General features: G+C 43.6%; 1 protein-coding gene across 2 annotated transcripts; it reads right to left on the bottom strand.

Annotated features, from left to right (window-relative positions):
- RHAG (Rh associated glycoprotein) lies at nucleotides 1–26,884 on the bottom strand. 2 transcript variants are annotated; one of them, XM_048845738.2, is made up of 10 exons: nucleotides 26,687–26,884; nucleotides 16,383–16,566; nucleotides 15,260–15,410; nucleotides 13,883–14,030; nucleotides 12,917–13,080; nucleotides 10,488–10,625; nucleotides 9,814–9,935; nucleotides 5,834–5,916; nucleotides 4,138–4,211; nucleotides 1–1,865 (listed from the first exon to the last, which is right to left on the bottom strand). In XM_048845738.2, exons 1-10 carry the CDS (start codon nucleotides 26,829–26,831, stop codon nucleotides 1,788–1,790), a joined length of 1,287 nt encoding a protein of 428 aa, XP_048701695.2. In that variant the 5' UTR covers nucleotides 26,832–26,884; the 3' UTR covers nucleotides 1–1,787. The 2 variants fall into 2 exon arrangements, with proteins under 2 accessions (XP_048701695.2, XP_048701696.2); XM_048845739.2 differs by lacking the exon at nucleotides 26,687–26,884 and adding an exon at nucleotides 16,900–16,954.
- Nucleotides 26,885–27,124: the final 240 nt, after the last annotated feature.

The raw sequence follows: 27,124 nt of genomic DNA, 5'->3' as shown, positions 1-27,124 counted from the left end.
TGTAATAAACGATCTAAAGTTTTATTAACTAGGAAAAAGAAATAAGAGCATTATTTACAGGTTAAAGCCAGTAAACACATACAAGCAAATGAGTTACCATCTAGATCCTAAGAGTGACAGAGTTGCAGTGATCTGTCAATTCCAAGTGTCTTTCACGGTGGATCCAGGAGTATCCACAGTATGCATCCGATGAAGTGAGCTGTAGCTCACGAAAGCTTATGCTCAAATAAATTGGTTAGTCTCTAAGGTGCCACAAGTACTCCTTTTCTTTTTGTGGATACAGACTAACACGGCTGCTACTCTGAAACCTGAAATAAGCCCTGGGGATCTCCAGCTTCAGTTTGGTTTCTCTGGCCTGTGAGATTTCAAACGGCAAAACAGAGGAAAAATCTTCATGTCCAGTACTTTTATTTCCCTCTTCCAGCATTCAAAGGGATGGGATGAGTCCTTCTGCATGTACTTCTCCATGGGTGGATGGGGCATTTAACAAAGCTATTACCTTATAATGTCCCATTTAAATTTTGATAGCTCTCCTGGATGGGCTGGGGGAGGAGGAGAAATTCCCTTGCATGGGCTGACAAATTCAGAGCAAACTTTTCAAAGATACAAAGCAAAACTTGCATATTTTCTTATAGCATGGAATATAGACATTACAAGTGAGATTAAGGCATGCAGCAACTTAAAAGCATTTCATAGAGTCTAAACACTAAAAATATTTTTATATGACTACTACCTATTTTGAACAAAACTAACATACAGGTGAAATGATCTGGTCTCCAGCTATGAGTTTGTCCGTTCTTAGCTAATGCCTGAAGTCTTGGAAAGAGCTGGCACCTGCTCTGCCAGCATCACAACCTGATTATTGTACTGCTGCCTGGGATATCTCACTGTTACCCATTTTTCATACTTAGAATTAGCTATAAATACCCAATACTTTGATTCCTGTCACTTATCCAGTTTTTAATCCATGACAGGATTCATCTCTTGACCCAGAGTGAGGTAAGGAAGGTTTCATAGAATCATAGGACTGGTAGGGACCTCAAGAGGTCATCTAGTCCAGTCCCCTGCACCCATGGCAGGACTAAGTATTATCTAGACCATCCCCAATGGGTGTTTGTCTAACCTGCTCTTAAAAATCTCCAATGATGGAGATTCCACAACCTCCCCAGGCAATTTATTCCAGGGCTTAACCACCCTGACAGATAGGAAGCTTTTCCTAATGTCCAACCTAAACCTCCTTGCTGCAATTTAAGGACATTGTAGTGAAAAACCTTTTGGAAATCTAAATAACCTACAGGAACTGATTCCCCTTCAGCCTCTAATTGATTATACCTAGTAGGTTAAAGGGTATGTTTTAAAGTCTTTTATGACTCAGCATGTTCAATGTGTAAAAGGAAACATTCCTAAATCTTGCAGTCAAATATGGTACCAGGGTGAAGGGCACATTAGAAACACATAGATAGGAAATCTGTATGTTAAAACAACCTCAGTGATGATGGATGGTTAAAATACAAGGAATACTGCACATCAGTTAGCATCTTTCAGTTTAGATAAACAAATGTATGTCAAGGATCCTCAAATGCGTTTGCATTGTGTGTATCACATTTGTCAGTGATGACATATTCTAAATAAAGTTTGTTTGGGTTTTAAAAAGAATACAGCTATCTACACCTGCCTTTACATATTGAAAACAATGAGTGGTATGGATGATATTTAGACGTTGTCTCTTTGAATGAGAAACTGGAAACAGCACTGCTAGGACAGGAATTAATGATGGAGAATTCATCCTACATATTGATGTTGACTGTTCTGTGATCCCCATAGTCACCGAACTGGCCAGCAGGTCGTGTCTCTTCTGCTGGAACCTAGCATGAAAACCAGACAAGAGGTTAATGCCACATCATGACATTTGGCGATTCTTTCTTCTTATATCAATTGTCAAACATGCACAGTCTACTAAGGACTGCTGTGCTACCCAGAGTGATCACAGTTTGCGACGTTGCATCAGGCATCATGTACTGAAGTTCCCAGATCTGGCTCATGCATTTCATTATTAACAAGATGACCTAGCCTGCCCTGTATGCCTGTACTAAAATCAGCAATTCTGAGTTATTAAACTGAGTTATCTTTTTAAACTGGAACTGACTCAAAGCCATGCCAAAGGAAGTATTTTATAACATGTGCTATAACCATCTATATAGCGTAAAGACTCCATCTGTGATTTTCAAAAAAGCCTAACGGAGATTGGTGCCTAATTCCCATTGAACTTCAACAGGAGTTGGGTGCCAAACTCCCTTAAGATCCTATAAATATACCAGGCTCTATTAGCATCATAGGCTAATTAGTGTCATGGTCTTACACAAGTAGATCCATTGACTCTAATGGGACTCTGGGGTGGTGAGGTGAGCAGGCCCGTATTTATTGTTAAAATACCGCTGAGTTTCTTTGTGAATCTTTCATCAACACTTCAAAACTTTTCCACTCCCTCTAACTGTTGGTGTTGTTAAATATTTATTATTATGGACACACGTTTCTGGAACTTCTGCAATCTAAGTTGCATGACTTCCCCAAGATCAGACAGAATCAGTTGCAGAGCTTTCAACAGGACTGTCTGGACACTCACTCCAGATGCTATCCTTTTTGATCACAGCTGCCCCTTAGGCAGTAAGCTTCCCTGGGCCATTGGATCAACCAAGTTGCATTTCTAACACTGGAGTGGTTTATATTTCCCAGCGCATTACTACATTCTCCTCCTCTCACCAAGTAAAGAGCCATGATTCACATACAGTACAAACAGTTTAGGCCTGGTCTTAAAAGACAGACTGACCTAGCTACATCACTCAGGGGTGTAAAAAATTCACCCCCTGCATGTTGTAGTTAAGCCAGTGTAGCCCACAATATAGACATGGGTAGACTGATGGAAAAATTCTTCTGTCAACCTAGCTACTGCCACTCGGGGAGGTGGAGATGGGAAAACCCTGCCCGCTGATCTAAGAAATATCTACTTTGAGGCGCTACAGTGGCAGAGCTGCAGCAGGGGAGCTGTGCTGCTCTAGCACCCATCATGTAGACGTGCCTTTACTTCCCACAGAACTTACCTCACTTCCTTCCTCTGACATTGCACTTTATGGGCTCACACTAGCACACAACGTTCAGGTATTTCTCTCTTCTTCCAGCACATTTTTCATCTGCGTTTGCTGGTGCTCCCCTCTCCCCACAATATAACTTACTGGAGACTTTAGCTCTGACAAACGCTCATGACCAGAGCACGACAGGCTGAGGACAATGCCAGCTTCTAAGGGGCCAGAAGCTTCCTGATGCCTAAACCCTTCTCTCTGAAAGCCAACTGTAGTCTTTGGTGTACTCTTGACTTTGAAGAGCATGGTGGCTTTTGTTGTTTGTGAGATTACAGTGCCAAGAGGCCTTAACTGAGATCAAGGCCCCATCGTGCAAGGCGCTGTACAAACCCATAGTAAGAGTCTGTCCTTGCCCTGAAGCGCCTACCATCGAAATAGACCAGACAGAAAAAGTAAGTGACTTTCACATTATCCTCATTTTACAGAGGGGGAACTGGGGTCTATAGGCAGTTAATGACTTCCCCGGCATTACAAAGGTAGAGCCAGGAAGTGAACTGAGATCCGATGAGTCCTAGCAGAGTGCCTTTACTATGAGGCCTTCCTTGCACCTACACTGCAAAGCATGAGATTTTCATTCTGGCTCGCCTCTCCCCCGCAGCCCTGTCACCAAGGTTTCTCTTTATCATGTGAAAAAAAAATGAGTTTGTTTTTTAAAACCATGAGCAATAACCATCTCCTGATGTGCAATGACAGTGGATTTCAAGAGCTGTTTTCTCTGCAGCCTGCTTATAGAGGGCCCATCTCTCTATTCCTCCTCCCAGCTGCAGCACCAAAAGTCTTGCGATTTTGGAGGCAGGCCTGAGAAATCCTAAACCTGAGATTAGGCAGGATTTTTGAAGCCTGGCTCCCATGCGTAAGTGACTCCCCAGTTTAACAAAGATTCAACGAGTCCTCCCTTTCCTACTAGGAAAACAGAATTGCCTTGTATTGTAATCTTCTAATAAAAGGCAACGAAAGCTGCATTTCCTGACGGTCTGATTACTCCGCGGTTATATCCTACCTCCCAGTAAACTGAGTCATTGTAGCAATTCTCATCAGGTGGTTGTCCCAAGAAAGGCAAATTTAGAACTAAACCTGCAGGAGAGAAAATACGGTGAACCACAATAGGCAAACCTGCCAGAACAGATGCATAAGAGCTAGCCTTGGAGGGGGAATCATGGCCTTTGTCCTACGGCCCTATGTACCTCTCTGATTTTGTACTTCCTGAGAGGTACTGACTTCCCTTCAGAAGCGCCCAGCACCAAGGATCAGCCCCTACAATATCAAGCCACTCAATAGTCTAGGCAGTGCAGGTTAACACTTTCCATTATAAAACCCTATTTTCAGTTGCTTATAGCTTTTCCAAACATCAACTGTTGGGACTGAACTTTTCCACACTGAGGGTCTTCCTCCGGCTGAATCTTTTTTGGAAAGTATCAAGCTAAAAGGGCTCAGCCATTTCCGAGAATAAGGTTAGGGAAAAATAAATTTATTCCCTCCCCTGCACGTTAAAAAATTCTTACAGCTGTTTCATTGAGAAGTTCTCGCCCTCCATGTTTCAGGGCTTGACATTTGGCTTGCGGTTGCCCTGGTGTTAGGGATGTGCCTTTGGCTGTGCTTGTGAAAAATCGGCTGAAATTTGGTCAAATTCTAAGCCTTTGGGGAAAAAAATCAGTTTGCACATGTTCAGCAGAGGCTGGCAGTTAACTTCTCTGAAGAGTTCATATTTACTGAGCACGGTCCATCCCCATACAGTTCCTACCTGAGACTCAGGAATTCTAGGTTCAATTCCAGCTTCTGGGGAGAAGTGTTCACTAGTAACTACAGATCCTTCCGCCCCAGCCCTCCACCAGCCTGTCCTTGTCCATCTCTGCTTCTATTCCCCCTTATCACCCACCCCAGCTCCTGTCCTGACCCTCCCACTACTTCTCATACTTCCCACCCCATTGCAGGTGGAATGGGAAGTGTACTTCATTGATTAAGTCTATAAGTATAATTAATTAATTCTGCCATTTCCTAACTTCTGAGTGCTTCACTTTGTAACCTTAACCTTTTTTTTTTCAGCACAGGGTTTTGTTTTTGTTTTTAAAATAATATATACATAATAATATATACTGCCTGATTCTTGGATTCCCATGCAGGATTTCTTAAAAGTGTTGATGGTTTGGAGGGGATATGTTAAGTGTCTCCTATTGAGCACCCACAAATATACTGGAAAACAAACCAGAAGCTTTTATTACCATTCTACAATCAGATCCTTATGCCAACACAGATTCTCTGTGAGTGTCCAGCTACATGGTCAGACATTCCAAGGCTAAAACTATTTACCTAACCTATCTGATTTACACCCACTGGCATATGGATAGATAGCTATTAAATTATTCACTGTTCCAAACTTTTATTTTACGGAAGTTTCCTTAATTATGGATAAAAAAATAACCCAACTGCTAAGTGACATATATCAAGGACAACAGCTTCAATAAAACAAGAAGATTCCCAATGTAATCCTTGTTTCAAAATTCTTTATTCAAGGTTTAACAGTGGGCGAGGCTGTGCAGGAAGTCAGACTAGATAATCATAGTGGTCCGTTCTGGCCTTTAAATCTATCAATCTGTTTTTTGGTTGATATTGTTTGCACCACAAAGTGCTACCCAAGGATGTCTCTATAGTTTGCATCTTACTGACCTGCATTTGGGTGCTGTTTGCATCTTACTAACCTGCAAATGCTCCTCCTACCAGAGCTATCCCAATGGTACAACCCAGGGCAGCAGCCTGCATGGGAGCAGAAGGAGAAGTCTCCCTGAAAATGAGAAAAAGGCAAATGACAAAAGATTAAACTACCACCGAGTTTCCAGAGCTGGTATTCTGCTAGCTTATATGCATGTTTAATATCATCCCCTACTGGATGGGTGGAATTTTTAGGGAAGGTCATCTGCAGGAGATCTGTGCTTTCGTCACAAAAACTGAACCCATGTAAAATTTACTTCACTTCGGGTTTTGTTTCAAACTCAGAGCACGGCACAGACTAGTTGAGAGGTTTACTGAAGTTCCTCCATGCAAAAAGAGCAACCCTGTATTTTCATGTAAAGTTTCCATGAGAGAAAAAGGGAGCACAGTGTACAGTGCTGTCAAGTATTGTGATTTTATTGCAGTAGTAGGTTTTTTCAATTCAGGCCGCAGATCCTAGATTCAGGTGAATTCGTGAGAACCTCTTCTGTCATTAGAAAACAAAACTAAGGGCTTGTCTACACTTACGGGGGATCGACATGTGGTGATCGATGCACTGACAGTCGATTTAGCGGGTCTAATGAAGACCCACTAAATCGACAGCAGATTGCACTCCCGCCGATTCCTGTACTTCACCTGAATGAGAAGCACAAGGGGAATTGACAGGAGAGCATCTCCCATTGACATAGTGTAGTGTGGACCCCGCGGTAAGTAGATCTAAGTATGTCGACTTCAGCTACGTTGTTCATGAAGTTGTGTAACTTCGATTGATCTCCCCCCATAGTGTAAACAAGGCCTAAGGTTCTAGCTCTTGTGGGTGCAAAGAAAAGAATGAAAATGTGACCTAAGTGCACCCTAAAGGTTCAGAAACCAGAAGACAAATAAAAAGAAGGCCTCTTCCACAGTTTTTTTAAAAATCTCACTATTTTAAAGCCAATCTCATGATTTGTGAGCATTCAGGATAAAACACAAAATAGCTGCCAGTGACTGCAGAGAGGAAAGCTTCTAGAGGTTTAAAGGTGTAGTATACAGAAAATCATATCAGTTACATAGCTCAACACACCACGCATTCAAGCAAGCCTAGGGCCCTTTTATGGTTCTGACATGTACCAGGGGGTTGACAGATTTACTTTGAATTGTTAGGTATGTTTGGCTTTGCAGGTGTGATTCCATTGAAAATGCCTAAGATATGACTGCAGTGGAAGAAGTGGCTTGTAGGACCCATTGGATTTTGCACAGCTCTGTGGTGTGCTAGTGAGGCTGTTCTTTTAGGTCACTGGCAGTGGCCTTTAGTTCTAGTGTCAAAGACCATGAATCTTATACCAGGTGTGTCATGTATGTGATTAGCTGTGATGTCTTTATGTAGAGAAGCTGCTAATTTGAGAAAGAACTCAAATGTGAAATTGTGGAACTATTAACTATGGTTTGTAACCTGTCCTTTAAATCAGCTTCTGTACCCAATGACTGGGAGATAGCTAATGTAACGCCAATATTTAAAAGGGCTCTAGAGGTGATCCCAGCAATTACAGACCAGTAAGTCTAACGTCAGTACCGGGCAAATTAGTTGAAACAATAGTAAAGAATAAAATTTTCAGACACATAGAAGAACATAAATTGTTGGGCAAAAGTCAACATGGTTTCTGTAAAGGGAAATCATGTCTCACTAATAGATTAGAGTTCTTTGAAGGGGTCAACAAACATGTGGACAAGGGGATCCAGTGGACATAGTGTACTTAGATTTCAAGAAAGCCTTTGACAAGGTCTCTCACCAAAGGCTATTACATAAATTAAGTTGTCATGGGATAAGAGGGAAGATTCTTTCATGGATTGAGAACTGGTTAAAAGACAGGGAACAAAGGGTAGGAATAAATAGTAAATTTTCAGAATGGAGAGGGGTAACTAGTGGTGTTCCCCAAGGGTCAGTCCTAGGACCAATCCTATTCAACCTATTCATAAATGATCTGGAGAAAGGGGTAAACAGTGAGGTGGCAAAGTTGGCAGATGATACTAAACTGTTCAAAATAGTTAAGACCAAAGCAGACTGTGAAGAACTTCAAAAAGATCTTACAAAACTAAGTGACTGGGCAAGAAAATGGCAAATGAAATTTAATGTGGATAAATGTAAAGTAATGCACATTGGAAAAAATAACGCCAACGATACATACAATGTGATGGGGGCTAATTTAGCTACAACTAATCAGGAAAGAGATCTTGCAGTCATCATGGATAGTTCTCTGAAGACGTCCACACAGTGTGCAGTGGCAGTCAAAAAAGCAAATGGGATGTTAGGAATAATTAAAAAAGGGATAGAGAGTAAGACGGAGAATATCTTATTGCCCTTATGTAAATCCATGGTATGCCCACATCTTCAATACTGCATACAGATGTGGTCTCCTCATCTCAAAAAAGATATACTGGCATTAGAAAAGGTTCAGAGAAGGGCAACTAAAATGATTAGGGGTTTGGAATGGGTGCCCTATGAGGAGAGATTAAAGAGGCTAGGACTTTTCAGCTTGGAAAAGAGGAGACTAAGGGGGGATATGATAGAGGTCTATAAAATCATGAGTGGTGTGTAGAAAGTGAATAAGGAAAAGTTATTTACTTGTTCCCATAATAGAAGAACTAGGGGCCACCAAATGAAATTAATGGGCAGCAGGTTTAAAACAAATAAAAGGAAGTTCTTCTTCACACAGTGCACAGTCAACCTGTGGAACTCCTTGCCTGAGGAGGCTGTGAAGGCTAGGACTATAACGGAGTTTAAAAGAGAACTGGATAAATTCATGGAGGTTAAGTCCATTAATAGTTATTAGCCAGGATGGGTAAGGAATGGTGTCCCTAGCCTCTGTTTGTCAGAGGGTGGAGATGGATGGCAGGAGAGAGATCACTTGATCATTACCTGTTAGGTTCACTTCCTCTGGGGCACCTGGCATTGGCCACTGTCGGGAGACAGGATACTGGGCTGGATGGACCTTTGGTCTGACCCAGTATGGCCATTCTTATGTTCTTAATTTTGGACAAATTTGGGTATGGAAAAAATGTATTTACATTTGGGCACCCCCATAAGAATCACGTTTTAACCGCAAAATAGAGGCAGTATTTAAAAAAGTATGAAATCAAACCAGAGGGGCATTTTCTGAAAAGAAATAGTGTTTAGGGTGACCAGATGTCCTGATTTTATAGGGACAGTCCTGACATTTGGGGCTTTTTCTTATATAGGCACCTATTACCCCCACCCCGTTCCGATTTATCACACTTGCTATCTGGTCACCCTATCAGTGTTCATGCTCCTTTCGTGTTCTCCTGTGCAAATTCTCTAACAAATGGGTTTTCTGGCAGGAATGTTCCTTGAAACAGAATTTTTTAAGTGATTGTTCAAAATAGTGACCAAAAATGTGCTTCATATTTTCAATCCAAAGGATTTGCACTAGAAACCTGATTCAAAGAGGCAAATAGATAACCCAGGATCACTGTCAATGAATGGACATGCACCTAAGAGGCAGAGGGAAGGCTGTGAATGCACATTTCCTGACTTTTTAGTACTTAACTTACGACCTTAAGTTTACAACAGGACAGTGCCTGATTCTCCTCTCATTTACACCAGGGTAAATCAGCAGTAACTGCATGGAAGTCTATGGAGTTAACTGGATGTAAAAAAGGTGTAAGTGAAGGGAATACCAGGCCCACAGGTTTTATATTTAAAATAAATGGTATGAAATTTATTATATACAATTCTTATGCAAGGCTACATGAGAGGATTCAGTTTAGTCAGTCTGATCTCCACAGTAAAGTGGTGAAGGGGAATAAAGGCATTCTTGGGAATTGCCTTGGTTCATAGTTGAGTAATTCTAGATCCAATACTGCAACAAGGGATGCCATATAGAACATGTAAAGAAAACAAAGTAGAACGCAACTTCACTGAAGACGCCTCACTTCCACCTTTTCTTTCTTTCTTTCTCTTTCTTTCACTCACCCCAATTTGACGTGTGCCATAGCTGCAATGATGCTTGCAAGACCTCCCAGTAATCCAGGTAAACCATGTAAATTATGGACTCCACACGTGTCATGAATTTTCAGTTTAGAAAAAAAGAATGGCTAAAAGGAGAGAGAAATATACTTTCATGTCAGGGTATAGTCTACAGGTTTCACTGACCAGTTTTGCTAGGCAAATTAACTGGGGGAGAACACAAAGTACTAAAATATGTTTCCAGGACTGTCCCTAGGGGGGTTCGAGGACCAGGACGGAAGTGATGATACTTCCGGGCCAGAAGTGAAATCACTTCTGGGACCAACCTTGCTGGGGGCAGATAGGGGAGGCGGCACCGCTGGGCTCCATGGGGTTGGGACCACACCATCTGCGCTCTCCCTCAGGTAGAAGGGGCGGGGATACGGTAGCCTCCCCCAACCAGCTGTTCGCCCACTGCCCATGCAGCACCAGCCTATTGCATTGGCCTGCACGGCCCCCCAAAGTGCAGGGCCCCAAGCGGTCTCCCCAGTTCGCCATCCCCTAGGGATGGCTCTGTATGTTTCATATGTCTAGTAAATCAGGAGTACCTCCAGTGAAATCAATGAAATTACAGTGCCGTGAAGCCAGCGTAAGAGAGATCAGAATCAGGTCCTGCATATTCTACGTTATTTTATACTTACAGTCAAGAACTTGAACCCGATGACAGAGATGAGACCAGCAATACTACCAATTAACATAGCACCAAGTGGGTAGATGCTCATGTCGGCACAGGAACCCACTGCTACTCCTCCTGCTAGGGTGGCATTTTGAATGTGAACCTGTGCAGGACATAAAACCCTGAAGAGTAAGATGACAGCTGGGAATGGAGGCCAGGTTTGTATGTGAACGACTAACAGCACAAGCCTCCTCTGTCTTCACACACGATATTTACATTGTAAAGTATTTATCAGTGAAACTTAAAAGTGCATCTCCAATACAGTGATGTCAGACTGAGGCAGTCAAGGAATGAATTAAGACCAGCAGAGGCCTGGTTTTGATTCTACAGCACAATCACTGCCCTGTAGGGTCCCCCTCTGTATACATATGTAGATTCATGGATGCACACTAAATCCATCTACTGGCATTAAGGGTAGGCTACATGGATAGTTAATTCGGCTGCTTAATTTTCAAAGGCATTTCCTGTGCAGATTCCCAACCCAGCCAGCAGGCAGGACAGCTTTGAGGCAGGTCGTACTCTGATACCCTTTAAAGACATCCTCCCACTACAGGGAGCAGCAACTGTAGTTGGGAGACTAGCCAGGATCTGACTGTCCCGTTCCCATCTGTTAGGACATTGTAGGGGAGAAGAACATCCATTCCTCCAAGGTCAGCCCCACCAAAGCTACAAGGACAGCAGCAGGGACCACAACTCCTCATTCCAGTGTGGATCGAACCTGGCCACTCCCTCACCCCAGTGGTCAGCTTCAGGGAGGTGGGAGGAGGAGCCTTGCCCCCTTGAACACCCTTTCCTCCCTCAGTAGCACTGGCCTAGGGCACTAGAGTGCCTAACATCAGCCAACTGAGGGGTTTTTTTGCTCTGGAAAGAGGCCAATTCAAACTATCACTTGAGGGAACACTTGAATAGGGTGGTGCAGAGCGGGCCTACACCACAAATGGCCTCCCTGCCTCCGGGGCTGCTGTTGCTGGTGGTGGTATGTACCCCTAGAGGGCATGAGGAGGGACTGTCTTTGTTACTGACCCCAGTGTGGTCCTTGCTTTTCCCTCCCAGATGGCCCACCCCTGTAGCCAACCCCAGTTGGACCAACAGTTGGGTTTTAACCCTGGGTCTTCAGTACTACAGCTTGAGTCAATGGACTAACTCCTCTAGCAGGGAGCTGTAGCAGACACATAAATATCTGTGGATCACAGCCACTAGAGCGGGAGGGGAAACATGCACAGAGCAGTGTGGGTTACACACAGTGATGAGCTCCCAAAATCTTAGCAACCGGTTCCCTCCTCACCCCACGAGGGGGTCATTGCCCACCCCCGCCCCCCGGGACTCCTGCCTCATCCAACCCACTCGCCTGTCTGCCCCAGAACCGGGCAGGAGGGTCTCGTGGGCCACCATAGTGGGTGCCCACCTCACCCCTAAGAGCCAGAGGGACCTGCAGGGGGGCAAGGTGGGGAGTCCCGGCGGTGCTTACCTGGGGCAGCTCCCAGGAAGCATCCGGCAGGTCCCTCTGGCTCCTAGGGGCAGGGGAGCGTAGCTAGGGGGGAAGCAGGAGGAGCAGCCGCTCCCCCCACTGACCACATCAAAAGGCACCGACTCCGTGGGTGCTCCGGGGCTGGAGCACCCACTGGGAAAATTTGGTGGAATCAGCTGTTCGGCAGGAAGCCTGGGAGGGCTGAGAAGCAGGCGGTGGCTTCCCGCTCAGGCCGAGGGTGGCGGAGGTGAGCTGGGACGGGGAGCGGTTCCCCTGCGCGACCCCCCCCGGATTACCTGCTGCAGCATGGGTGGCCCTCCTCACGCCCCCCCACGCCTCCCGCCCCAGCTCACCTCCGCCTCCCTGGGCCTGAGCGGGAAGCCGCAGCCTGCTTCTCAGCCTGCCCCGGCTTCCTGCATGGGCGGGAGGCAGAGAAGCAGAGCGGGGCGGCGCGTTCAGGGGAGGAGGTGGAGCGGAGTTGAGCTGGGGCTGGGGGTGGGGTGGGGAGCTGCTAGTGGGTGCTCTGCACCCACCAAATTTTCGCCTTGGGTGCTCCACGGCTGCAGTCGGCACCTAAGGCGCCACTTTTGGTCCGTTAAATTTAGAAGCCCGTTTAGAACCGGTTGTCCCTCGCAGAACAACCGGTTCTAAACGGGCTTCTAAATTTAACAACCGGTTCTAGCAAACCGGTGTGAACTGGCTCCAGCTCACCACTGATTACACACACACACACCTACACACACTCTACAATACAACCCTAAATTTTTTTGAACCATAAACCAGGGTCCTAATTTAGTCTGAGTTTGGAGCAAAGGCTCCAGCTAGCTCTTATATTTTCTGAACCAGCCCATTCATTGACAGTCCTCTGTCATTGTCACTCTGCGCTAGATTTAATGACAGACATGGGATTTTGACGTAACTCTTACCATATCCAACTTGCCTCTGTGTTCGACCAGGCTTGAGAGGGCAAAGGCTGTGAGTGTGCATGCAGCCATGGAAAAGTAAGTGTTAATGATCGTTCTCTGCTGGAGATCAGCGTGCGCCATGGCAGAGTTAAAACTGGGCCAAAACAGCCAGAGGAAAAGGGTACCTGCATGAATGCAAAAAAACATTAAATCTCAGGAGGGTTTTCAATGTTAGATACTACATTTAGCAGAACGAGCTCTCCAAGAGCAGGAGAATGGGGAAGAGCAATAAGAAAGGATTAGATGATTGGAAAAATGATGGACTATTACCCAGAAGCTTTTGACACTAGAGATGAAAGAGAAGACAAAAGAAACCCCCAGCCCATGTGAGCTCCATTACCTTCCTGTGAAGTGGACAGGAATTCAGGATGCTCAGGTGCTAGTTCGTCCAAAGACTCACTGTGATTCTGCAATGCTCAGTCACCCTGAACAGGATGTTACTCCCAAAGTAACTTCTAGGGAAACCCGCAGAGCAAGACTCCTCAACATGAATAAAGGTGGCAGAATCTGGCCTGTAACCTCTTTCTGTCTCAGTTTCTCTAGCTGTAAAATGAGCATAACACTAGTACTTACCTACTTAGCAGGATGTTAACTCATTAATTAGAGCTGGTTGATAGTTTTCCATTGAAACCTTTTTTTTGGGGGGGAGGGGGGAGACACAGAAAATTGACTTTTTTCCCCTAAAGTAAATTTTTTGCAAAAAATGAACCATCACTGAAATTTTCTGTTTTTTTTTTTTCAATGAAAAACCAAAACATTTTAGGTTGCATTGAAAACACATTTGCAGCAGAAGAAAAGCAGCATGCTGCAAGGAGGAAACAACAAATCTCTAATATAGCAACATTAGTATTTACAATGGATCAGATGCAGGAAGGAACAGCTGACCCATGCTCTCCATTCTTTTGACAGTACACCTCTCTGACTCACCAATCATGGCAAACATGTCCGAGTGGTAGACTGACTCTTCATTTTTATGTCCCTCTTTCAGACCAGGACGATACAAGACTCGCGCTGCAGATAATCCAAAGTAGGCTCCAAAAGCATGGATAGTCATCGATGCTCCAGTATCAGTGGCCTGCAACAGGGAAAAAATTTGAATCCTAAAACTGGCACCATCCGTACTGGGAACAGGGAGGGAGTAGGATTCTAATAAAGGAGGAATTTGGATGGGTCTGGTTGTGCACCTTCCATGGTGGAGACCAGAGTTAGAAGTTCAGGCTACTACAGAATGACACAAGTAAAGATTAAAATGGGATCAGTAACTCTTACCCACCACTTAAACAAGGCACCTTTCTAGTGACCATCTTTAACAATGCTTCACGGTTCAGTTGTTTAACAGAGACTGATCCAAACATAAACTCTGGCTCCCAGTATCCCTAAAGCTTGGGAGGGGTAACACAATCCCAGACCCAAATTTCAAGTGGCTCCTCATTTACTAGTGAGTGAATCAAAACTCCAGATCAGAACACCCTCAGATTTTTCCAGGTTAGAAATCTGGGTTTGGATTGGAGTTCTGTGGCTCGAATGCATCCCTAGTTTATTCTAAATTACCTTATATATTATAAACAGTGAGAATTATCTGCCAACTGTTAGCCAGGCAGTACAATGTTCTAGAGGAGATGCAGGGCAGATATATACAGACATGGGAGATACAAGAGGAAAAACAGTTTAGCGTCAGGGATGGATGACTCAAAGATTTCTTGTCTTGGGAGCAAAGTAAGGTCTGAACTAAAGACAATGAAAAGAAGTCAGGACATCTCCGGAGATCCAGATGAGCAAGTTTCATACTGGGCATGAGACTCTCTCAAAAAGTCGATGGTGCCATTATTTTCAAAACAGTTCTCTGGGCTCTCTGATGCAGAAAACCAGAATCATGCCTTTAGACCTAGAAGACAGCTGCTCTTCATTGTTCTTTGAAAGCCATTTGTCAATCATATACAAGATACTACTATCACCTTTTACCCAAAGGAGGGACGTCAGGAGAGGACTTTGAAGCATTCAGCAGTCACAAGTTATGCTGTAGCCAGGAGTCAGCAAAGAGAAAGATAGAGGAATTGGCAAGTGAGTTGAGGAACACAAAGTTGTGTCACACACACTGAAGCAGTATCTGAGTTTGAAGCTAAGCAATGAGATATCCGGAGAGGAGATGACAGGTGGAGATGTGAAGAAGAAGAAGGAGGGAGATTTGATTCACCCTATGACAGAGCAAATGAAAGGGAAATAGAATTCTCCACACACACAGATTTGCTATAACTAATGGAGATATTAGGAGCTTTTCCTTCTCAGTAAATGTATGTTTCCTACCCCTAGTACTTTCACAACAAGATGTTCGTTGCATGAAAAGATTGTGATCTCCAGAATGGTCATGATCAGCATCTGGACTGGACTTGTTTTCCCCAGGACAGCTCCAAACGAAATCAAGACGGTTGCTGTACTGAAGTCTGCATTTATCATACTGTATTTAAGAACATAAATAGAAACAAAAACCAGTTTAATATGACGAGAAATTAAATGGATCCCAAACTCGTATCAACACAATCCATAGAACACTCGAAGAGTGAGTATCAGATCTGCTAATTATACATAAAAAACTCTTAGGACTGTTTCAAAGTATGGGGCCCTGTGCTGTGGGACAAATAGTGGGTCCCAAGGAAGGTTACATACATGCACAGACTGCATTCTTGCCAAGCAGGATGAAATCAAAGAAAAAGTCAGATGAAACAAGGCAATTGAGAACACACAAGAAAATTGTTATTATCTGATTTTATTAGTATTGCTGATGTTTCAAAAGGCAACTGTAAGATGAGTAACTCCCTTGTTCTGGGTAAGATTCTCCTCTTGGTTACATGGTGTAGCTCAGCTCTGAAATTCTACTCCCCCATATGTGCCTTCCTCCCATTATCATCAGAGATAGGTTTGCCTGGGTAGGTGTTGGAAGGGGGTTAGTGATAACTGGTTACTGGAATGGAATAAAGGTATGTTGACTAGAGCTGGGTGAACAACTGATTTTGGGTTTGGCCAGGACAAAACTCAGAAAGCATATTTGGCTCCAAAAATATTTGGAATTTGTCAGCAAATCGGAAAAGGCAAATTTCAGAAAAGTGTCTTCCTTGTAACCATTGGTCTGATGGTTGGGGCACTTGTCTGGGATGTGGAAGACAGAGGTTTGAATCCCAGCTCTGGATCAGGGACTTGAACACAAATCTCCTCCCTTCCTCAGTGAGTATCCTAACACCAGGCTTTGGGCTATTCCGGGGTGGGTAGCATTCAGTGTCTCTTCTTAAGACTGCTCCACACACACACACACACACACACACACACACACACACACACACACACACACACACACACACACATTGTAGTCAGGGGATGTTTGGTGATAAATTAACTGGGAACACCATTGGACCTGAGAGAGAGTTACACTTACCTTTTGATGCCAATATTAATTTTTTGTGCCTCCATGTGCCAAAATCCTTGCATCAGGGTACCCCATTGAAGACCAAGCGCAGCAATGAGCATGTTGATTCCGACACTGCTGAATCCATATTTCTTCAGGAAGGTCATCAAGAAACCAAACCCAACAAATATCATCACGTGGACATCCTGAAAGACTGAAAGGACCATGGGCCCATAAAGAGGAGGTATTTGGGGGAAAGGATAGGCAAGTCTTTTACTACCTAGCTGTTTGGCAGACAACTACACCACAATCAGTGCTGACAGCCAAGATATAAATAGCAAGAATGTTTGGGTGGCTTCTGTCTGAAAGATGGGGAGATCTTTGTACTACAGTTAATGAAAATGTTATTTTAAAAATGTTATTAAAAATTGCAACCTAAATTCATTATATTAATGTGGACATTTACCAATTAACAAACAAATTCCCCCTCCCCCCCCAAAAAAAACAAAACAAAAACCCCTTCACTTTTCTACAGTGCCTTACATACCTCTCAAGGAGAGCTCTGTGCCCAAAAGATCTGGATCCATTTATGAATATGAACAACTTATTTTTCAATCTGAGTTGGACTTCCTAGTCAGAAAATTGCTAGGGAATAACTTATTCATTCAGTCTCCCCAACACTCGTCACATACAGGTGTCCAGCAAAAACAGGGACAGTGGACATTGTAAACAGAATACTTGGCTTGAAGATCCATTCTCCACGAGTATTATTTGCATACTTTCTATTAGAACTACCATCAAGACTGTATTACCACCTTGTGCCACAAGAGAGTGTAAAATACATTCACTGAAATCTAAAGTCAAAGCCATTATATGGTGAAAAGCCTGCTTAGTGCCTGCAGATAAATGCGTCAACATTACATTGGCGAACAATGAAAATCAAACAATATTTATAAAAAACTTAGATGAGGTCCCTAATCAAAGTGTTCTATGTATTTTATATATACTGGCATATTATGGTCCTGATCCTGCATGGAATGCACACAGGCAGACCACCAGCACCTCCATGGAGCCCCATTGAAGTCAATGGGGCACAAGTGTTGACCTGCACTCTTCTCACCACAGGATGGGGGTCTATATGCAGATTATATGCAGAGCCTTATCTTCAGACTGGACATTCTCAGATTTATTTTATAATATAGGATCCTCTCCTGACATCAATATGGGATCTCCCGCTCCCGCACCCCAGAACTGTTCCCCAAACCTCTCTGACAATCATGGTTGTGGTTACTATTTATTTTTAAGGGTTACACAATAATCTTAGATTTTCCACTTTGGGTTGTGATGTTGATTTACAGATGAATTTTTGACTGTGATTTAAAAAAACCTCTGAAACCTGTTCAAAAAACAAACAAACAAAAAAATGCTCATCTTGATTTGCTCACAAAAACATTTTCCTTCCTTATAAGAAGGCAAGTTGAAATGACCCTAGAGGGTATGACTGTGTATAGTATAAAGCATATATAAAATTCACTATCACTGAATCATACTGTTATCTCAATGGAATATATTTATCCATTCTGTGTTTCACAGAACATCTGGAAATAAAGAACAGGTTCTCTGGGCATTCTCTCTGCTTGATAGGGTGGCTGAAGTGATGGTCTTGGATAGTATGAAAGAAGATCAAATACAGTTTCACACATAAAATGTCTCACCAAACTGAAATGGCAGAATTAACAAATACACATGGAACACAATGGAAAACACACAAACCCTAGAGAATGCTTTTCCTCTGAGGACTAGTGAGAAGTTGTTATTCTCTAAGCTGGCTGGCAGATTTAACTACGTGACTCCTATATATTTCAGTGGAAGTTGTGAGGTTAAATCCCCTAGAACTCAGCTTTGAAAATCTCAACCACAGGATCCAAATGCTTTACTTCATATGGAATAAGCACTTTTCTGTGGCCTCGGTGTGAATGAGCTGGTCATCAAGCCTATTTCTCCGGCTCATAATCCTTTTGAAGTCCCTCTCCCTTCAGCAGCACACTCTTAACCGCCTACAGGCAAAACATTAAGCTCATAAATTCATAGATTTTAAGGCCAGAATGGACCTTTATTATGATTACTGGTCTGACCTCCGCCCAACACAGGCCATAGAATTTCACCGAGTGCTTTCGCCAAACTATTCCAGTTGATTTCCATCTCCAGAACGTCCCATTACAAAGACAGAGCAGGCATCCTCCCTACTCTTTGCATATAGTTGGCTCTGCTTCTGCAGCTACAATTTCAGGTCCATTCTCCAGTGGAAACTTAGAATAACTGAATAACAAGCCTAGAGGAACATTCCCCACTTGTTTATAGGAAATCTAGCAGCGGCCTCCAGATAGCCAGTATTAGTGTAAGCAGAGTCAGGATGAGCTCCACCCTGACATCTGGTGGTGAGGTGTGGCAAGTTGTGGAAAAGAACTTCAGGGGCTGATCTCATTTGCATAGGCACACCCACCCCACCTAGCATGAGCCCATAGCTGCCCAAATGGTCACTTTGGCTGCTGTGGGATCCCCAGTGTCTCTGTTATTGGGGCAGGAAGAATAAATTGTTATTACCCTGATTATGGGAACTGTGCTTGGAACTGTACTGGGCCTTTTGTTATGATGGAGGGACTCGCCATCAACTAAGCAGCACTCGCTAGGCAAGGAATGTGGGTTCCAAAACTCTGTGAATTGAGAGAGGCTGGGGACAGGTATTTATACTTGGTGGCATGGGCCCCCTGGTGAGAGCCTTACATGCTAATTGCACTTCCTCCTCTCTCCACTGTGGAATATAAGAGCTAATGTTGATTCTATTAGGAGTCTAGTTACAGGCTGCTGAGCTGAATTCACTTTGGGCTAATGGTGCACCAGCACTGAGGCTCCCCTACTACAAGCTGAAATCACAAAAGAGCTAAAAACTGACTAAGAGCTGAAATCACTGAGCGTTGTGTTAAGTAGTGGGGGAGCCTGAAGATATATGGTGGAGCAGTTTGTGGGACAGCTGGAGCGGCTTGTGGACCAGCTGGTGGAGCAGTTCATGGGACAGCGGGAGCTGCTTGTGGGACGCCGAGCCGAGCGGAGCAGTTTGTGGACCGACTGGTGGAGTAGTTCATGGGACGGTGGGAGCTGCTTGTGGGACGCAGAGCCGAGCAGAGCAGTTTGTGGACTGGCTGGTGGAGCGAAGCGGAGCCCTATGGAGCTGTGGGGCAGTCAGCTTCAGATCATATAAGGTGCCCCTTACCGCTTCCCCTTCCCCCCCCATTTCCACCCAGGTTGAGAGGTAAAACTCTGCAGATAAACTTTCAAACTCTGGGGCTGCCCTGACCAGGGACAGAGACTTTTGGACCATTGGACTTTTGGCACTTTGGGTGATTTCGGGTTGCTGGACTCAAGAACCCAAGGGAAAGGACACGCCCCAATTTGCTTGGGGTGGGTTTTTGCTCATGGGTTGTGTTATGAATCCTGTTGGTGGTGTTTCCCCAGCATAATGCCACATTGTTTCTCTCTGTTATTAAAAGGCGTTTTTGCTACACTCAGACTCCGTGCTTGCGAGAGGAGAAGTCGTGCCTCTTGGAGGCACCCTGCGGGGGTGGTATATATTTGTCCCAGGTCACTGGGTGGGGGCTTGAGCCGGTTTTGCATTGTGTTATTGGAATGGAACCCCTAGATACTGAACCCGGCCCTTGTTGCTGCCAACTCTGATGGGCAGAAGGGTTACATTAGTAGTAAATTAAACACCTCACACAGCACCAGAGACATGCCTGATCTGATCTTAATCCCTAAGTTAAAATGACATTACTAGGATCTTTCAGAGCAAACTACCACGAGCAATAATTCTCCCCAGATTCAGGGGGTACAACAGCCCAGAAGGCCTCAGTCACAGATGGTCACTGACCTTTTCTTTTGAATGAAAGAGACAAAAGTAAGTTTATAGGTTCTGGATTCATGTCAGAATGATATGCCCAGATAATCAATGAAGTGACAGTTCCTGTTTCCCCCTCATTTGGAGAAAAAGGGTCAAAATCAATAGGAAAAAAAGTTTATAGCTGCTCTACAGATATTACTAATTATTATTATTATATTTTATTATTGTCGATTCTCCACCCCTGCAACCAACAGCTTGTGGGATCAGGGCCTGAAATTGTAAGCATAAAACAATGCACAAAGTTTATTAAGTGTTATGACCCTTGCAAAGCCATTCCATGAAATCTGTACAGAGGATAAATCTGTAAAAGCTCTACAAAAACATCCATCGTGGCTTTTATAGAGAAACAGCTTATTTGCTCTGCTTCCCCAGAAATGAATGTGAAGCTTCTCTATAAGTATTCGAACATTTTGCAATGCAGGTCTCCATTTCTTTTGGTCAAACTCACCGAGGGCGTAACAAGATAGAGTAGACTTAACCCTTGGTGGAACTCCCTTGACTTCAGTAGAGTTACATCCCACATGAATTTGACACACTGAAGTGGAAAGTTGCATCACAACATGACTGAATGCTTATTTTTTCTACTCGCAGTCAACCTAGCCATGTACATCCCTTGAGAAACAGCAAGGGCAGTAATCATGTCCCTCACAGAAACAGCCCTGAACAACATTTTTTCCCCTCCTGGCGGAGGTTATGGTTTGTTCTATCAGACTGTTACTTGCTACTGTTTGTAGTTAGTTGCTTAATTCAGCACAGAAACAAAACAAAGAAGTCTGTTTAATCTAAACAATCAATTATATTGCCTATAGCATCCCAGTACACCATGTCTTGAGAAAAGGATACGGGGGGGGGGGGGGGAGGGGACGGATCAGATAACAGTTTTCAAATATGTTAAGGGCTGTTATAAAGAGGATGGTGAACAATTGTTTTCCATGTCTACTGAAGGTAGGAGAAGAAGTAATGGGCTTAACCTGCAGAAAAGGAGATTTAGATTAGATATTAGGAAAAACCTTCCAACAATAAATTCTGGAATAGACTTCCAAGGGAGGTTGTGAAACTCCTATCATTGGAGGTTTTTAAGAACAGGTTGGACAAACCCCTGTCAGGGATGATCTAAGTTTACTTGGTCCTGCCTCAGCACAAGGGGCTGGACTTGATGACCTTGCAAGGTCCTTTCAGCCCTACATTTCTGTCTATGCTAGAAAAAGCACTGCATTTTCTTGAGTGTTTATGAAAATGATGCTAAGCATGATCTAGGGCAGCGTTTCCCAAACTGTGTTCCGCGGAACACTGGTGTTCCGCACGATGTGAATAGGTGCTCTGTGAAAGAATTGTAATGAAAAAAAAAGGGTCTTTAAATTGTTTTTTAATTTTAAATTTGGCATATTTGAAGCATAGTTTACAACTCTTTTGAATTACTGTAATTTAACATAAAATTCTTTTTCCGGCATTATTCCTAATATTAAGCGAATTTGTGATAGAAAAATGCAGAAACACCAATCCCATTTAATCCAAATTTGTATTTCTGTTTATAAAAATAGATTTTCCAAGTAAAAATCTAATTTGTTTGGTGTTTGTGTATATGTAAAAACAGGTTTTTTTTAAGTAGAACACTGTTTTTAATTTTGACTCTTGCCCTTGATTTTTGTACTACTTTATACACGCTTTCCAGTTAGGAATTGTTAGTTCAAGTTATTTTAAATTTGTATTTTTGCTTTGTTTTATAAAATAAAATATATTTGAGCATAAATAATGCAATTTTTTATTTGAAAGCCAAACGACTACAAAATAATATCATAAGTGTTCCGTAATAGGCTAAAAAGTGTTCCGTGGCCAAAAAAGTTTGATCTAGGGTAACATTTTCATAAGAGCCCAAGTACCATTTTCAAAACTGTCTTAGGCTCCCTGGTGCCTAAAGTCACATTGCCTTTTGTTGAGGCTCCTAAGTCTCTTTTGAAAATGGGATGTAGCTGTTTTTGAAAAAATTCCCCCGAGCCCTTAGTGTGGACAGGCACAATTGTGTTTAAAAACACGTTAACTGGTTGGTGCTTATCCTAGGCCCTCCTAAAGGTTGACCATGACTAGCTGACATGTTTTAAGCATGTCTGGCCTTTTTTACACTAAGTTCAAAGCCGTATTTAAAATTTTGTCAATTCATAGATTTTAAGGTCAAAAGGAGCCAATATCATTGTCTAATCTGACCTCCTGCGTAGCATAGGCCAGAGAATCTCACCCAGAATCTGTCTCCAGCCCACAGCATCTTTCTGAGATACCTTGGAGAAAGACATCCTGTCTTGATTTGAAGATTCCAAGTGACAGTGATCCTACCACATCCTCGGGTAATTATTTCAGTGGTTAATTGCCCCCACTGTTAAAATGTATTCATTAAAACGTGTTAATGTTAAATAAGCACATTGACTACTAATTACATTAATCATTCAAAATTGTTAATTAAAATGTGTTTGAAACACTGCCCATTTTCCTAGTGCAGACACGGCCATTGCAATGATTCGCAAGGTCTGTGAGATTCCGGGGCAGTCCCCACCTCAACACTGCCCTCCCTTGGTTCCTCCCCTTGGAGAGGTGTAAGAAACCCAGGGTCTGCATAATTTAAAACCAGATCGGGCTGGACCACTGTTTCATCAAGCCTCTGTTAGGGGCCAACACCTCCCAAAAGTCAGTGGTGCTAAGCTGACCCACACCAGTCCATACTTCTGGACCATTTCTTTCATGTAGAACTTCATCTGGGGTATGTACAGGGCTCTGTACTGTTTTGGAGGGATACTAAAGGGCTTGTGAAATACAGAGCTTGTGAGCAGTATCTTGAGAAAGGCATGAGACAGGCAGGTGCTGTTCAAAGCCACCACACGCAACTCTGCCAGTGCAACCCAATGCTGATTTAGCAGTTCCACTGTTGGGTTGCTCTGCATGATTGTTGACCTCCGTGCAGGAAATGTGTCAGTCCCATAGGGATTCTCTGGGGTGTAAAATAAATAATAGTGACTTCAACTGAGACCAATGAGAGAACAGTGTTGCATAAATACTGGCATCAACACAGCCAAACGAATTTACACCTGCTGAGGATCTTCCCTAGAGCCTTTAAAGTAGAGTTAGGACCCTATACCAGTGGTTCTCAAACTAGGGGCGCTGCTTGTTCAGGGAAAGCCCCTGGCAGGCCGGGCCGGTTTGTTTACCTGCCGCATCCGCAGGTTCGGCCAATCACGGCTCCCACTGGCCGTGGGTCACCGCTCCAGGCCAATGTGCTGGCCGCCCTTCCTGCAGCCCCCATTGGTCGGGCAGTGGAGCTGCGATTAACCGAACCTGTGGACGCGGCAGGTAAACAAACCGGACCGGCCCTGAACAAGTGGCGCCCCTAGTTTGAGAACCACTGCCCTATACTCTGCTCAACAGCATATAGAGGCCATGAAGGTGCTGCAAATAACTGGGGGAAAATTCCCCTATGCGGGGAAGCTGTATGTAGTTCTGTGCTTCCCCAATTCCAGCCCCCAGCCAAAGGGGTTCTGCTAGGAGCTGTAGGAAGAGTTTCTATAGCACTTAGCACTATGGGGACTTACACTTCTTATCCTTGCTTTCAACACCCTACGTCATGGGGCCTCTGCCAATGTCATGGGCCTGCTCTGCTTTCATGTCCTTCCTCTGCTCCTATATCCTCTCCGTGTCATCTAGGATGCCAGACTTGATAGCCCCTTTGTCCCCTCCTCCTTCTCTGCAAGCTCTTACGCTTGGAACACCATCCCAAAATCAATTAGACAAGTCTCCATCATCACCTCATTCCAATCACTTCTGAAATTCCACTTCTGCGGCATCACTTGCAGAAACGAGCATGTCTGTACTTTAATGTATAAAACCAAAAGCAACAGGAAAAAGGAATGTTTGAGCCAACCCAACCATACATGCTCCCTCAGTTTAGGTAATAAAGATGCATAATAACTTATTCTACCTCACATCCTCAGGCAGATCCAATGGGATTCCAGACAAGTGCAGCAGTTCACACTAGCAGATCTGATTAATATCTATATTAAACTAATCTAGAAGCCCTGAAGCATATCAAGGCCCCATTGTGTTAGGTGCTGTACATATCTAGTGAGATTCTGTCCCTGCCCTGAAGAGTTTACAGTCTAAATTTAAGGCCAGGTTCAACAAATACATTTAGCCAAAAAATATTGGTGGGGGAGGGAGAAGGGGCTAACTAATACTAACACAGCTCATGTGTGAGCTCTGAGGCAGAAAATTATCTGCTTTGTGTTTTCTAGGTGCTACAAAAGTTGATTACACTAATGATTAATGAGGACAATAATGATACTCCCTATGGTTCTAGCTGAAGGTAGGTTACTACATTTTTCCAACTTGACACACTCCCTCTGAGTTTGCAGAGGTGCTCTTCTACTGCATTTTTCTCCTTCATAAGTAACAAGCTTCCTAAGACCCAGGGCTTACAGGCTTTTCACACAATGCTCACTTGAAGTTCTGACCAATATAGTGTGCAAATCAGAAGCTACATTCCCTGGCCATTAGGCATATTGGAGAGGAAGCATGGAGTCAGGAGATTGGGGTTTTCACCCCAGCTCTGCAATCGCCTCGCTGTGTGACTTTGCATGAGTCACTTGCCCTCTGTCTGCTTCCACTTTTCTTTGTAAGGTGCTTTAGAGAGCCACAGAAGAAAGGAGCTAGGATAATGCTGAGTAGTCTTATAACTTGTAAGGAAAATTCATACAAGAGTTTTTACATAATATATTAAATCTGTGTGTACTATTACAATCCAATTATATAGTACAGTATATGAGCAGACGTGTTACATGGTGGTATGTCTGATTCACCATGGCCTTGTACCTGTCATTTATACCTGTGCAAGGTAAGTGCTGAACAATATCAAATCAGAATGGTAACATTTAACCCATGCTTTGCACGGGTATAAATGGCTACACAAAGAGCTGGGCAGTGGAGAATCAGGCCTAGGTCTGATCCTTGGCCCAAAGATCACTCTGGCAGTACAAAGGGACCATAAAGCTGCCTAGAATGGGTAGCTGGGGATTCCTGGCTCTACACTATCTCCTTCAGACCTCCCACTGTATGGCGCACGCCAGGGGCCTGCCAAGGAGAGGAAGTACGGCTGGCGCACTACTGAACTCTGGCAACCCCTGGTGGACATAACAGCATTTTTTGGATGAATTACCAGCCTATATAAAGTAGAGCAGCCTCAGAGCTGCCATAATTGACGGTAGGGTCCAAGCAAGGCTCTGGCAGCCCAGAGAATTGGGAGAGGACCCAGGTGGTATAACACCACCTTTTTCCACCCCTGGGTCCGGTACGGTTCAGGATTAGGTGCTTAGCTGCAGGCACTAAGATTTCAGGGGCCCCTTGAAGTCTATGGAAAGACTCTCAGACTTCAATGCTCTTTGGATCAGGCCCCTGGTGCTTAGATATCAGTGATGGGTTCATTAAAAAACACTTGATATACATTTAGATAGGAGATGGGAGACTGAACTAGATGGGCCATTGCTCTGCTCTAGGATGGAAACTCCTGTATTTCTGTTTCAAGGAGAATACTCAGGGCAAAATTCTTCTCTCAATGTCTCTCCTGCATTGACTTCATTAGGGTTGCCCCAATGCAGCTGACTTTGACCCTCCAGGTTGGTCAATTCACATCTGAATAATGTACTGTTTTCCCGGCTCCCGCACAGGGAGAATGTACTATGTGAGCGTCATATTAGCGGCACATGACTAAGAAAGAGGAATCCATGAAAAGAGCCCATAGTTCTGTCCTGCCTGTAACAGTCACTGAAAGAGCAGTTGAAATAATGCACCAAGAATGATGCCTCCTAACATTTACCACACTAAGGCCCTTTTAGTCTAAAATAAACAAAATGTTGAGATGGCAGTTTCAGAAAATAATATCTCAATTGATCTCAGCAAATCACACTATCCCCATTTGTAAAGTGTCCTTGTGATTACTTCATTCCCATGGATGGATCAGCTCTTCGTGAGAGGAGAAACAGAAGGCAACCAGCAATATTATTGTCCAGGCAAAAGAACCTCCCAAAACAGCTTCAAACTTTTACAGCATAACAAACAAAAATGCATAAGGATCGTATGTTATAACGTTCCCAAATACCATGATTCAACAAGTGGAACCCTTTGAACTAGGGCTAGAATTCTGGTTAGTGGTAACTGCATACCCTGCCCAATCCCAGGTGCCGTTAGTTATAGAATAAACAGAACAGAAGGGTTGATAAGCAGCAATACAATTAATTTTAACATATGAGCCTGAATTCCTGCACAATGCTAGTGATCCCTCAAAGGTCTATTGCAACCTAAGCTTCTGCAAATCTTACCTTGCTATATAAACAATAATACTTACATGGATATAGAAATATATCCTTTGTGGTGGGCTGGGTGTTTTCATATCTTACAAATATCCCAAATAAAATGATAATTAACACCTCCAGAAAAATTGCCAGGATAGAGAATTTGAACCTCATGTTGGTAGCAAAGGCTGAAGGCATAGTGAGAGTGCTCAAGGCTGCAGGGGCTTGATAAAGAGAGAAGTTTGCTGTTTGCCTTCAATGGGGCTGGATGATACTGCCAAGAAGAGAGACTGGCCCAAGTGTCACACCCAGCAGGGGAGGGGAGTAATAGGGTTCAGTTAGTCGATTCCTATTCCACAGGCTGCTTCTGGGTATGAAATGTTATTTAATGCTAAAACAAGCCGGGTAACTTACATGTTTCATATAATTTATAGTGCAAAGTTTCTCTTCTAGTCCTTTTCTAGTAATAGATAATGTTGTCACTATGGTAC

The sequence above is a fragment of the Caretta caretta genome, chromosome 3 (assembly GCF_965140235.1).
Source record: "Caretta caretta isolate rCarCar2 chromosome 3, rCarCar1.hap1, whole genome shotgun sequence".
Taxonomy (NCBI): Eukaryota; Metazoa; Chordata; order Testudines; family Cheloniidae; genus Caretta; species Caretta caretta.
The sequence above is the reverse complement of the archived record's forward strand: the minus strand, read 5'-3'. Positions and strand labels throughout refer to the sequence as shown.

Coding starts and splice junctions, on each gene's coding strand:
- RHAG (XM_048845738.2), bottom strand. CDS start 26,831: ATGCCTTCAGCCTTTGCTACCAACATGAGGTTCAAATTCTCTATCCTG. Junction 13,081..13,882: donor GGACATGTTTGCCATGATTG/GTGAGTCAGAGA, acceptor GCATTCATGCAG/GTACCCTTTTCCTCTGGCTG. Junction 10,626..12,916: donor ACAGAGGCAAGTTGGATATG/GTAAGAGTTACG, acceptor TGTCCTGCACAG/GTTCACATTCAAAATGCCAC.